Genomic DNA, 14,663 nt, shown 5'->3' on the forward strand with positions numbered 1-14,663 from the left:
AAAGTGAACGCATCTCAACACTTAGCAAAGAAGAGTCTTTCACATGAAAATGACTATGTTCTTAACACTAAATTTCAATAAGCTCTTTTACTAAGTTTATTCATATAGATGGCAAATTTCAAGGAAGATACTGAAAAACTTTATAAATTACACGATTCCAGTAGCATATTCTATGTGTTAAATATAAACTCATTTATATTTGTGCACATCAAAAACATTTCAATCACTCTTTACAAAATTTCATAAAAAATGAAAATGTGTTTTGTCACTTTTATTTTTAGGATAAAAATCAATGTAATTACAGAGGAAGTCTATAAATCTATTATGTATAACAAGACAGGGACGGTGAGAGAGAGATCACGACAACAAAGCAAAAAAGCCTTAATTTGGCATAAATTACAGTAGCGTTGCTTTATTAAAGAGTATTTCTTTAACTTATTTAGTAGTCATCCATTTTTTAAATTTTAATTAACTTATTTAAATTCAAGTTAGTTAACACACAGTATAGTCTTGGTTTCAGGAACAGAACCCAGTGATTCATTCATTCATTAGTGTAACACCCAGTGCTCATCCCAACAGGTACCCTCCTTAATGCCCATCACCCGTTTAGCCCATTCCCCCACCCACCTCCCCTCCAGCAACCCTGTTTGTTCTCTGTCTTTACAAGTCTCTTATGGTTTGCCTCCCTATGTTTTTACCTTATTTTTCCTTCCCTTTCCCTATGTTCACCTGTTGGGTTTCTTAAATTCCACATATGAGTGAAATCATACGATATTTGTCTTTCTCTGACAGTAATCCCTGTGTTTTCTTAATTACAACTTGCATTTTTAACATTAAGAGAAATAGCAAAAAAGGTAGTAAATTTACAATCATTACACTCATTTGAGCAAACAAATCTCAGCATTTTAAAAACTTAGATGTATAGTACAATCCCCATTTCTTTTTAATGCCTGTTAAATTAAAAAAAAAAAAAGACACCAAAATATTAAAATGTTGTTTCTGGAATGTGATGCTATTACTCATCTATGTTTCTATAATGGTTACATATTTTTATAAGATTAAGAAAAAAAAGTTACTTATAAACTTTATTAAAGGTTTGAAGTTCATGTACCAAACAACCAAATTGTACCACACACAAATACTTATAGATGCTTCTAAAAGTACAGGTGTTAGGTAACTATATACTTGACTCCCAAACAATAAGCCAGCCTCTGTATGCGGGCTCCGCACAATTCAGTGGTAACTCTGTTCACATACCCCTCCACCCCGAAACTCTGCAAATCCTTTACAGAACTTCCCTCTCCAGAATGTTAACTTATAAAATCCTTTCAAGGATCAAGATGCAGTTAAGACATTAGGTAGAAATTAAGATAATTACACAGGGAGAGAGGAGGGCAAAGATGGCCTGATAGAGATAAGGCTAAACATATTCTTCTTCCACACAGTAATGGCAAAGGACACACTCTAATGACAAAACAAAGATATCAAAAGAGAACTCTATATATGGTCATTCTAGCTGCTGAACATCAAGAACAACTATAATATACAAATATTAACCAAGTGGCAAACAGTAAATTTTACCAATTCCTTGCAAAACTTCTGGGCATCTTCACAAGACCTCACCACGGTAGCAATTTTCTAGGTCACTGCACACCTCTAAGTCTGCCTTGACTACCCCTCTCGTATACATAGCAAACTAGAAACTGGTGTAAAATCACGATTCATTACAGTACAGTACTTACTTAGCTTCAGTAGTTTTGCTAGCTTTGTCCATGTTTTTCAAGCTCTCTGGAGATCTTAGTTGAAATCTACAGCTATCATTCATATTCCAAACCGACTCCATTAAGACACCAACTTTAGGAATCCCAGCACTAATTGAAAATGCAACTGCTCCAGCATGATAAAGAGGATTATTCCTTAAGCACACCTAGCAAACAAAAGAAAAATCATCAAGATGACATTTTCAAAACTAGAAGAGTTGTTCCAAATGCATAAAAATACAACACATAAAAGTATTATTTCCTAGGTTTTCCAAAAACAATCTTACACAATCAAATAAGGCTCTTAAAGCATTGTCTTAAAAGCATTATCTCTATCAAGAATTTGTTCCCAAAATTAAGGAGCAGTAATTATTTTAGCACATTTGTTAAAAAAAAAAAAAAAAAAAAAAAAAAAAACTTTAAAATTTCCTGCAAAAGGGCTGCCTAGGTGGCTCAGTCAGTTAAGTGACTGACTCCTGACTTCAACTCAGATCATGATCTCACAGCTCATGAGATCGATGTGAGTTCTGTACTAACAGTGCAGAGCCTGCAGAATCGAATCCCTGCTTGGGATTCTCTCTCTCCCTCTCTCTCTCTCTCTCTCTCTCTCTGCCCCTCCCTGGCTCACATGCACATGCTCTCTCTCAAAATAAACATTAAAAAAAAAAAAATTCATACAACCTAACAAATTTCATGCAACAAATATCCTGACCATTCTGCTATAAAGAAACAGAACAGAAATAGCAAAGAACTTTTTTTAAAGATTGTCATTAAAAAAATAACAAAATAATTACACATTCTGTCAGTTTCTTAACATCTAAAATGACTTTCCTAATTCACGATGCTATGTATTATACAGGCTCTATAAACTTCGTCTCTATGGGGGTTTCTTTCCCCCAGAAGACTTGTTTTCTACAAACCAAAAGCTTCACTGGATAACATAAGTTTTCTCTTACGTTAAAAAAGAGTGTGTTGACGTCAATGTTAGAAGTTAATTGAGTGCAGGAGTAAATAACCTGCAACTTCTCACTGCCGAGGAGCTCCCTCAGGTCATATACTCTGAAAGCAATAACCTGCAAGATGGCACCGTCAAACACACCAAGAAGAGCTCCAAATGAGAGAGAAAGATTATTTCTGGACATCTCTTTTGAGTTCTCCCACAGCTCAATCTTATGGACATTCTGTTCAGTCACCCAGTAATGAAGTATTCTGCTGTCCTTGACGGTGGCACATACAAAGATCATGTGGTGGTTTATAATTAACTGTAAGGGACACAGAAGACGCTGATACATTTGAGTAGTATCACAACTGGAAATCCTGGAGCAGAGTTGCAGTTCCATCAGATAGTTATGCGTCACTAAATATAGATCTGCGGCTTAGAATGTACAGTTCATGAAGAGCTGACTTCTGGAAAAAGGTGTGTCCTGCTTAGCTGTGACTTAAAGGGAAGTTTCACCCACAAATTTTCAGAGAAGACTGGTGAAAGCTTACAGTCTGAAAGAGGATCAATAAGAAAGAAGACTGTATTTTAAAGAGAAATGTGGTAAGATTAGAAGATAGGAGGTTATTTATTAGTGCCTTCTTATAAAAAATAAATCACCTTAAAGACAAGGTGGTGTGTATTTGGGGTCCGGCATATAACGAGACGTGTCAATGGATAACTGCTAAATACATCATTCTCAACATTATGATCTCAGAGTGTAGGTGTAGCTGATAATTCTAAGTAATCAACAGTTAACACACGAAGGCTTTCCTTATTCTGTGGCTATGACTATCTTAAATCTCTAGTTTTCCACAGCTTTAAAATAAAATCTTAGTTCTATACCAAAATATTTTAATATACCTATCTCTTAGCAATTTAGTTCCAAGCTATTTCGTTTAAAAATTTTCTTCAGTGCACCTTTAAAGTGTTTTTTTCTGCTCTCTCTCTCTGTAGCAACATCATCCTCCATGCTAAGAAGGCAAATGTGAGGATATCTTGCTATTAAGTGAGTCCAGTGAACAAGGAACTTTAAGAACAACAGAAATCAGTATTTGGACTAACCAGGAAAAGGGGAGCTCTTTGAAGCTCCTATCCAAAGCAACTGAAATAAATAATGAAGGCTGAAGAAGAATATTCAAAATAATGGGTAATCACTAAACACTTCCCAATTGGGAGGCCAAGCAAGAAATAAGTCAGAATAAGATAACCATGACTAGGACCAAACAACGACGACGACAAGAACAACAACAACAACAACATAGAGGCACAAACACAAAACGGGTACGTATAAGCTGGGTTTTGTTGAAAAGTAACAACTGAAGTAGTAACTCTTTAAGCACTTTATAATCCCTCGCACTCAGACAAATGGTAGTTTTTATTACACGATGTGTCATCTTGCACTTTGAATTTTTCTTTTCCTTATCACTACAAGGTGGGATAACTTACATTTTGTATTTCCTAGATTTTACAAAATAGTCATTGTAGTGCTTGCTAGAATATACACCAATTTTTATCCTCAAGATAATGAATGAAAAGAACAACAACAGTTCTCAAACTATTCTGGTATCAGAGCCCTTTTTCCCTGTTAAATATTACTGAGGACCCAAAAATATTTTGTTTATTTGGGTCCTATCTAGCTGGTATTTAATGCATTAGTAATTAAAATTGAGAAATTTTTAAATACTTCACAGTAATAAATGTCATGTTAATATAAACAATTTTATAAAAAACTGATTTTCAAAAAAAATAGCAAGAAAAGTGGCACTGTTTACATTTTTCCAAATCTCTTCATGTTTGATTTAATGGAAGACAGTTCGATTCCCACGTCTGCTTCTGCATTCAATCTGTTGTGATAGTTACTTAGACTAAAGTGTATGCAGACAATTCAGCTTCACAGATATGTAAATGGAAAGAAAAGAAAGGGCTCTGCAGACTCCCTGAAAGAATGGAGGAGCCAGAAGTCCTTGAACCAACCACAATTTGATCCACTGAGGTATTAGAAAAATCACCTTCTATAACATAGAAGCCTAAAACCATCTCAGAGTGGAATCCATCTCTGGTGGAAACAGAGATCTGAGGAAGCCTCCTGCCCTATGCTGACAACATCCCCAAGAGCAGGATCTTTCAAAACTGCCTGGCTGTTTATCACCTGGGATGCTTGTTAACATAATCAACCCCAGGCCTTACCACCAGACGAACTGAAGGAATGTCCCAGGAGCTCCACACTCTTGCATTCAAGTACCAAATGATTCTTAAAATTAGGCAAATCTGGGAACCCTGCCCCATAAGGAAACCTACTGTGACACTGGGGCAGAATCTCCATGTCACTCAACTATTGAATAAAAAAGCATAGGGGCGCCTGGGTGGCGCAGTCGGTTAAGCGTCCGACTTCAGCCAGGTCACGCTCTCGCGGTCCGTGAGTTCGAGCCCCGCGTCAGGCTCTGGGCTGATGGCTCGGAGCCTGGAGCCTGTTTCCGATTCTGTGTCTCCCTCTCTCTCTGCCCCTCACCCGTTCATGCTCTGTCTCTCTCTGTCCCAAAAATAAACAAACATTGAAAAAAAAAAAAAGCATATACATGCTATTGGAACCTGGTCCTTCAAATAACATTCATTTATAAAACTGCTTAGAAGGGAATTAATTAAAGAGGAAGAAAGTGATTTTGAAGAGTAACAACGTCCCCTAATCACTTACCTGGGTACCCACAGTGATGTTCGGCATTGAAGAAATACCAGCACTAGATTTGGGCTTTTTATTTTTGGCTCTAGCCTTCTCTAACATTTTTTTCCTTTGACTAAAAGGGACTACACCCCTGAAAAGAAAAAGTATAAATTGGTCAAGCAAGCAGCAAAGAAGCCTATTAGTCTGAAATTACATGTAATATTTTTGCTTGTTGTATTTACAACTTATTCTTAATCATAACTTGAGCATAGCTTTAATACATAACTGGTCCTGTTTTTATTAAACCTTTAGGGATTAAAATTTTATACAAAATTGATCACCTGAAATTTTCTTCCAAATAATTTTATTTCATTAGTAGATTCCCCTACATATTATTTCTGCCAATGCAGATTTACTAAACTCCTTAAAACACAACAGAAAAAATACATTTTAAAGTCCCTAATAGTAAAGGAATAAAGGAGACACAAAATATACATCCAATGAAATACTGTAATTATATTTTATATTTAATTATATTTTAAGTAATACTGTTAAATGAAAAAGCATAAAAAATACCCGATAGCCTAGGTTTCCAATTATGTAAAAGCAAAGTACATATTTATGTAGAGGAAAGATTTAAAATACTTCCAAATGCTAACAGTAGTTACCTTCAGGTTGCAGGATGATACGTAATTTTTGTTTCCACTTTATACTTTTGTAAAATTCCATAATTACCATCACTAAAGTATGTGTTACTTTTATAAGTTTTTTTAACGTTACTTTGTTCCAAAGTGAAATTTCCCTCTCTACAAAGCATTATCTTTTGACCAACCTTCTCATGTTGGTGTTCCACTTCTCAAAGCACCTATCTATGCACATAAAAGCATTCACTGATAAGGAATTCCCCCTCCCTGTGTTACTCACCACCAGTATAAATTGTTCTCTAGCTGGGCACAGGTGTAAAGGGCACAGCAATGTAAAGAAACAATCCGTTCACCTTGAAGTTCTGAGTAAGTCTGTGCAGTGTGCTCTAATTTAGAAGCCACAGAACTTAAAGTTTCATCTACCCATGTAGCAACCTAAAGAGTAAAATATTAGAGGCTTAAATAAATAAGAAAGGACTGTGGTCAAAAGTAGGAAACAACATACATACTCTACGGACTACAATTCTAAAATGTTTTGAGCTAAATGCCAGAAAAATAAGTAATTCAGAAAAGGTTCTTAATTAAGAATCTAAAATACTTTCCTTACACAAATACATTGAAGTAGCAGTTATTGAAATGATTGTCTAAAGCCATCTCAAAGAAATTAATCAAAAGTAAACATTTGCTACAACAATTTTAAAAAGTATTTAGTGACTCTAGGGGCATCTGGGTGGCTCAATAAATTAAGTGTTCAACTCTTGATTTGGGCTCAGGTCATGATCTCAGTTTCATGAGTTTCATGATCTCAGTTTCATGAGTTTCATGATCTCACAGTTTCATGCACTGACAGCACAGGGCCTGCTTGAGTTCTCCCTCTCTCTCTGCCCCTCCCCCTCGCTCCCTCGCTCTCTCTCTCTCTCTCTCTCTCTCAAAATAAATACATAAACTAAAAAAAAAAAAAAAAAAAAAAAAAAAAAAAATTTAGTGACCAAAAGAGGGTATTTTGCCAAAGAGAATCCAAGGCAAAATACCCACATACTTCCCCAATCCATCTCTGACAGCTTTTGTTAGCACTTATCTCAAATATTTTGTCCTTTCCTTAAGGGAAAAAGCCACCTCTAAAGTTGGATTATAATATAGGGATAAACCAGCAACAAAAAGATTATATACAGGATTACTCTCTTTAGGCTTGAGATGCTTTGAAGTTGTGGATTTAGAAAGAGAGAAAATTAAAAGATGGAAAAGGGGCAGAGGGAGAGGAAGAAAACCAAGAACTGAAGCATGAAATGTTTCTCAACGAATGCAAAGTATTTCCTACCTTGTTATTTTCTGTAGCTACAGTTGCTCTTATGCTATTTGCAGACAGCAGGACTATCTTCTCATTGGTTAGCCCCAGAAATGTTGCTCGTGGATGATGCAGTGAAGGATTCTTAGAAAGCACAAGAAAAATGATCACTCTTTTGTATGTTGATATATAGAACCATTCGATGAAAGCTTAATATAAAATACCTGTGCATTTCTGTAAGGCTCAGATTCACTCCACTTCCACTGATAAAGTTCTCCTTTACTGCTGACAGCCAGAAGCTCAGAATATAGAGCCCCAATACAGATGAACTTTGTTCCATCCTATAAAGTAAAAAATAATACAATAGTGTAAGTACAATTGGCCAAACCTAATCACTTTAATCACTTCATCAAATCGGGATTAATTCAGTAAACATATAAACCACAGCTGTGCAAAGTCTTCAGCACAGCCTGTAAGGCCCTTCGTAATGCAGCCCTGGCTTCCTCTGTGAAATCACTGTCCTTCAGTCACACAGGCCTTCTTCCAGCTCCTAGACCATGTCCGCAGGATCCTGTCATGTCCTTGGTATTCTCTTGCCTTGTTTCCCAGTGACTCAATCCCTATCCTTAATCAAGTCTGCTCAAATGAAACACTACCTACAAAACCACCACTCTCATATTCCACCTCCTTACTCTGCTTTCTTTGTAGATGATAGCATTTCACAACTATACTACATTATGACAGTAATAGTATATTCACAATACTGTATTACTCATTTACGGTCTATTCACTTGGATATAAGCTTTGTCTTGTTCACCACTGTATCCCCATTTTTTAGAACAGTGCACATGGTAGGTGATATAAATGTGCCAAATGAATGAAGAAAACAATAAGCTGAAGCTGGAAAAATCAAGTGTCAAGACAGAAGACTCCTCTCTAGACTCTTCCAAGCTGCTGAAACAAACGTCTACGTTGTTTTTTTAAGGTGAGAGTTCATTTAGTTTTAAGGTGATGCACATGCCAGGTGTTATATGCAATTAAATTCTAAAAATCTTTGACAATAAATGTAAATGAACAGTATCAATAATTTTTTTATGTTTGTTTATTTTGAGAGCGAGAGAGCAAGAGCAGGGGAGGGGCAGAGAGAGAAAAAGAGAGAGTGAGCGAGTGAGTGAATGAGAGAATCTCAAGCAGACTCCACACTCTTAGAGCAGAGCCTGACACAGGCTCAAACCCGCGAACCATGAGATCATGATCTGAGCTGAAACCAAGAGTCAGACCATCAACAGACTAAGCCACTCAGGTGCCCCAGTATCAGTATTATTTTTAACATAATGTTAATATGATCAGAGTCATGAAGCTACCCAGAAATCACATGGCAAAACTTGCCATTAAGAGATTTTTGGTTGTACTTTTGCTACTGGTCTAAGCACTGCTTCTCTTTGGAATTCTGGCTCTGGAGTATGCTAAACTAATGGTGTCATTTTGCTTTTCTGTCAAATTCCAATCTTATTTGGTCAGATGGGTTACACCGGTCAGCTAAAGCCTGTAAAGTGTGCCACGATTTATAATGTAACAACAGGTTATGCTGCAGAGGTGTACCGAAAGAACCCAAATTTTAACCTTCTATTTTACCAATACCAAGCAGCCCTATTGTCAAGTCACTTCCACAGAGGGACAGGAGAGACCAAATTTGAAACTCTGCAAGTTACCAATTCCTCTCTTATCCTTCGCCAAGCGTATCTGAAAACCTGTGTCTACTCTCTCCAAGGTGGCTGCATCAAATCCTAACATCTCTACCTCACACTTCCTTCTCCTCCCTTCAGTTAAAGGATGATGGAATCAAGCCAAGTGAGCCCAAACCCTGGATCCAACACCTATCAAGTATGTGACTCTGGGTAAGTTTTATAACTTCTCTGAACCCCCTTTCTTTACCTCTAACGTGGGTTTAATAATATATATGGGGGGAGAATAAAAGCCAAAAGACAGTAACATATATAAAGTAGACAGCACACAGCCCAGCACAAATTAGTGCTCAAATCCAACTATGATTACTCTGCCCCCAACTTCACCTTCTACTTACCCAGAAAAGCACAAGCTTGCTGAATATTCCTACTTCTAGATTTAACAAAAAAAACACCATTCTCCTCTCCTCCCTGCCTTCATCTCAGAGAAAGAAGTGTCCTTCTCTCTTATTTAAGGGTAAGCCCCACACACAGGATGTAACACTCTCTCATAACCCCAACAATCAACCAAACTAATCCTTCCTTCAATCCTACTCATGGTAAAGTGAATTGCTTGGCATGTTTCACCTTACCAGCTTTCACTCAGAGGTACAACTACACCTCAACAGTCATATCAATGCCCCATGCATTTAATTAGCCCATCTTCTCTTTAAACTCTTCAAACCATTTGACCCTGTTCATCTGTTCTGGAATTTCTCCTGTCCCTATTCATAGGTCACTATTCCCTATTGGTCTTCCTTCTTTTTTCATGGCTATTTTCTTCATCTCCCTCATACCACCATCCACTCCCTGCCCCAGATTCCACCCTGTTCCTTTATTCAAATATGCTCCACCCTCAGCCTAACTGACAGCAGCCATTGGGGCATCATGCTTATTAAACATGTACATCTCCTACCTCCAAACTAACCTGTTGCAAGAGTTGTCTACTGGATGTCGTAAAGCACCCTAACATCTACAAAATAAATTCATCATCTCCTCCAAAGCTGCATATCCTTTGCAGTTGCTCTCTCCATGAATGACATCCACCACCCACCCTGTAACAGAGGAGAGACATGAAAACCTGGGCCCTCTCATCACCTCCTCTTTTTCTCTCTTAACAATGTAGTGACTAGTCAACCAGTACTGCCTTTGCCTCAAATTCCTTAGATTCTTCCTTTCCTCTATCTCCACTGCCATTACTTTAGTTGAGATGCTCATAATTCCCTTCCATGACAATTCTATCAGTCTCTGAACAGACTCCAGATCTTTCTCCTACAATGCCAAGAGCCTTCACCTCATAAAAAAAACCAACAGAACCCCATGGATCCCATCATGTTACTTCTCTAAGAACTCTGCTTCCTAGTGACTGCAGACCATCTTAACCCCGTGGCAAGTTGCCGGGGGGCACTCCCAGTCTTGCTCCATCTTGCTCTTTTCTACTCCCTACCCACACTGGATTTCTCATTGTTCCATAACCACACCGTGCCCTTTCCTGACTCTAGGCCCATGCTTGATATGCTTGGAATGCCTCTGCATCTTAGTCACTGCCTACTTAACCTTAAAAATGCTGCTCAGGGGCGGCTGGGTGGCGCAGTCGGTTAAGCGTCCGACTTCAGCCAGGTCACGATCTTGCGGTCCGTGAGTTCGAGCCCCGCGTCAGGCTCTGGGCTGATGGCTCAGAGCCTGGAGCCTGCTTCCGATTCTGTGTCTCCCTCTCTCTCTGCCCCTCCCCCGTTCATGCTCTGTCTCTCTCTGTCCCAAAAATAAATAAACGTTGAAAAAAAAATTAAAAAAAAAAAAATGCTGCTCAGATATCATCTCCTGTGTGAAGTCTCTACCAAATCTCTCAGGTGGCATTAGTCATTCTCCACTGTGAAACTCTAAGCACTGTAGTCACACCTTCAAGTCTACCACCGATCACACACTGTGAACACATTATACTGTATGTGAATGTATGTCTTCCCCACTGAGAGGGGCCATATCATACTCACCTCTACATTCCCAAAGGCCAGCTTGGCACATGGTACACAGTAAGAACACTCTTATAACTGAATGAATAAATGAATTTTAACCCCAACTTCTCCAAGTAAAATGCCTTGCCAGAGCAATACAATCCTGAACAAATCATCCCTATAGCAAGAACATGGCGCACAAAGCCTCTCAGAAGTGACTTTACCTATATCCTCCAAGACAGACCAACGTTCCCCAAGGCAAGTCCTGAATGAACTAACTGAATGCCAAAGGCACTGAAAATCCATTACGGACAAATGTGGAAAATGTGTGTGTCCAACCAAAGGAAGATGATGGAATAATCACCTATCGCTTCTTGCCCAATTTAGATTTGTTATGTGAAAAAAATACAAAACAATCAAACACAACAGAAAAGAACAGTATTTTAGCTCAACTCATTTTATAACGTCATAGAAAACATTGTTTTTATTGTATTTATGACATAACAATGGCTGCCTCTGAGCAAGTGAGGGCCTACTTCAACCCAACTGGAAAAAGTAGATGTGCATGTTTCCTGAAAGATCAGTACTTTGTAGCCCTATTTTTTTTTTTTAACAAAAATCAAGTCACTAGAAGTTGAAGCTACTCAATAAATTTGCAACTGTCTGAATAACAATAAATAACTGAACTGAGGCCATCAATCAAACTAGAAATGCCTCCCCAAAAGGAGATGGAAATCTGTCAAAAATGATAGAAATTATGTAGGGGCCAAAACTGAAAAGAAAAAAAAAAAGGCATGTAGTCCAGCAGCAGTGTAAATTCCTGCTGACCACATCTATATTTAGTGACTTCTATTTTGAAAACACTGGCCTTTCTATTCCTATATTTCTCCCATAAAACTTGGTTTTCGTCTCTTTAAAAAAATGTTCCATCAGCCAACACTACCTCTCCCAGGATGTACCAGCACCAACAGCAACATTATCACATATTATGCCTGAAGTGGATGGAATATAACCAAGGGTTACAACGTGCGATTTGATCAACTTTAGTTATTCACACTTCATTTCTCCTTGCCTATCCACTTTCCCTAGTCTCCTTATGCCTGCCTTCGTTTCCTTTCTATGACAACTTCTCCTTTTAAATTATGTTTGTGACACATTTAGCTAATTCTTAACAGGAACTTACTACCTGCAACATGCAAGTGTCAATAACACAACAACAACAAAGACCTCTCCCCACTCAACTTGCCCTTCTAGAACCCTGAAGGTGAAGCAATATGATCAACAAGTTTGGTCAACTGGTTCCAACAGTGAGGCTGCTCCAAATAGCTTCAGTAAGGAACCAGATGTCATGGCCTATTTGCTCTCAACACCATTCAAACAAACGGAGAATCACATGCAACTGCAGTTCAAAAGACCAATGTGAATATATTTTCTTTTTTTCTTAGGCCATATGAAAACAGGTCCACAACAGTAAGGGACAGGACTGCAAATTAACATCACTGACTTGCTCCATTAGTTTGTTTCTTCATCACCCACGACACAACTCTCACCACACTCTTCTCCAACAACTTGCTTAAAAATAAAGGATATGTGCGTGCTTTAAACTGAAAGCATTATGGGGCACAAAGCAAAGTTTTTATGTTCAGTTTCAGCAGATTTACTCAGCATGGATTTCTGTGTAATTACTCCTCCTTCTCCCTCCCACGTCTGTTTTTCCCTCTTATCTGTGCATTCTCTTGGTAACAGTGTTTCGTGACTATAGCTGCATCTTTTTTCCCTTATAAGTCACCTTAGATTCTTGTTGGAAGTAGGCTGGCATAAATATATATATATAGCTACATTTTACATGTAGACATTCAGCACATAGAACTAAATTTCTAGTCTGAGAAAATTAAATTTCAAAACTGAGAAGTGAAATGAAGCTATGTGAGATAATCACCTAATGGGAAGATTGCATCCTCTTACCAAAGTAACTGAATTATCACAGCTACTTCCAGAAATATAAAGTACAAAAAGCAAACAGGAGGAAGGACAGGAATGAGGGACAGTGGTATGCTGGGGAGGGAGGGAGGAATGATGGATGAAGAGGCAGGGCAGCGTAATAAAAAAGTTGACATTCTGGGGTAAAACTATGCAGAAACCAGTATAGATTTGGCTGGTTCAACTGTGAACATGAGGAACTTGGACTTAGAGGCCCTCCCTCCATCTCTCCCTTAGGTAGATACAGACAACCCATTAATTTTTTATTATGCTACATTATTATAGCAATAAAATGTTTTCATTTCTTGCATTTTTTAGCCAAGTCAGACAATGGACATGGTCGTATCTCTTTCAGCTTGTGCTCAACTCTGTACCAGCAGAGAATCCAGCGCTCAAAATACTGCCACATGGACCCACTTGGAACACCCAAATGCTGCCGCTGGGGTCTCAACCCCACCCATCCGTGACTTACAGAAACTGTCTGTTCTCTTTGTAGAGCAAAGACCCTTTGTTCTCCTTGTTCTTTACACTTTACATATAATGGGTCATCTAATTCTCATGACAATCTCACAAGGCAAAACCCATTATTATCCTCATCTTATACATGAGAAACAAAGGCCCAGAGAGGTTAAAGGTCTTAACCAAGGCCACACAGCTAGTAAGTGGCAGGGGCAGGATATGAACTCCAGCAATCTGACTCCAGAGTCCACACTCGGCAATCACTCTGGCCTCCTAGGATTCCCCAAAGCCTCCTGTACCTAATTCTATAATGGTACTTACTCCAAAGCATTAATATCATTGTTCTGCCTTCTACAAAACTCTTATCCTAACACCTAAGCAAAAGGCCTAACACAAAGATTGCAGTGGGGCACCTGGGTGGCTCAGATAAACATCTGACTCTTGGTTTCAGCTCAGGTCACGATTTCACGGTTTGAGGAGTTCAAGCCCCGTGTTGGGCTCTGTGCTGGCAGCACAGAGTCTGTTTGGGATTCTCTCTCTTGCCCTCTCTGTCCCTCCGCCACTCACCCTCTTTCTCAAAATAGATAAATAAGCTTCAAAAAAAAAAAAAAGGAAGTATGCATTTAATCAAGGCTACTAAATTAATAAGGACTGACCTTCACCTGTCTTCATGAAGACATCCTTATAATAATTTCTAATTTTTATATTTTTAAGGTACTGAAAAATTAATAAAGGAAAAATTTTTATGCCTTCTTAACAATTTTTAAAACTTTTTCTTTTTACCTTTCAACCCCCTGCCTCTAGTACTCACCAATCTGTTCTCTGTGTGTATGAGCTTGGTGTTTTGTTTTTTTGATTCCACATTCTTATATAAGAGTGGTCATATAGCATTTGTCTTTCTCTGACTTATTTCACCTGCCATAATGCCACTGAGGTACAATCCATGTTGTCACAAATGGCAAGATTTTCCTTTTTTTATAGCGGAACAAAATTCAATTGTATATATGAGTATATGTATGTATTATATCTTCTTTATCATCCACTGATGAATACTTAAGGTTATTTCCATATCTTGGCTATTGTACATGCTTCAGTGAACACGAGAGTGCATGTATCTTTTTGGGTTAGTGTTTTCATTTTCTTTGGATAAACACCCAGAAGCAGAATTGCTGGATCATATGTTAATTCTATTTTTAATTTTTTGAGGAACTTCCATAC

The 14,663-nt window shown here is 38.1% G+C and overlaps 1 protein-coding gene across 9 annotated transcripts in view; it reads right to left on the reverse strand.

Annotated features, from left to right (window-relative positions):
• Positions 1-14,663, reverse strand: part of UBR5 (ubiquitin protein ligase E3 component n-recognin 5) — a 138,368-nt gene that overhangs the window by 61,645 nt on the left and 62,060 nt on the right. For all 9 annotated transcript variants that reach the window (XM_043601499.1, XM_043601500.1, XM_043601508.1 and 6 more), the window contains exons 10-14: positions 7,555-7,671; positions 7,364-7,474; positions 6,326-6,480; positions 5,435-5,552; positions 1,743-1,927 (exon numbers count right to left, since the gene is read on the reverse strand). In XM_043601499.1, coding sequence (XP_043457434.1) covers positions 1,743-1,927; positions 5,435-5,552; positions 6,326-6,480; positions 7,364-7,474; positions 7,555-7,671 — 686 coding nt within the window. The remainder of the gene's footprint in view (positions 1-1,742; positions 1,928-5,434; positions 5,553-6,325; positions 6,481-7,363; positions 7,475-7,554; positions 7,672-14,663) is intronic.

This window comes from Prionailurus bengalensis, chromosome F2 (assembly GCF_016509475.1).
Source record: "Prionailurus bengalensis isolate Pbe53 chromosome F2, Fcat_Pben_1.1_paternal_pri, whole genome shotgun sequence".
In the NCBI taxonomy this organism is placed as follows: Eukaryota; Metazoa; Chordata; class Mammalia; order Carnivora; family Felidae; genus Prionailurus; species Prionailurus bengalensis.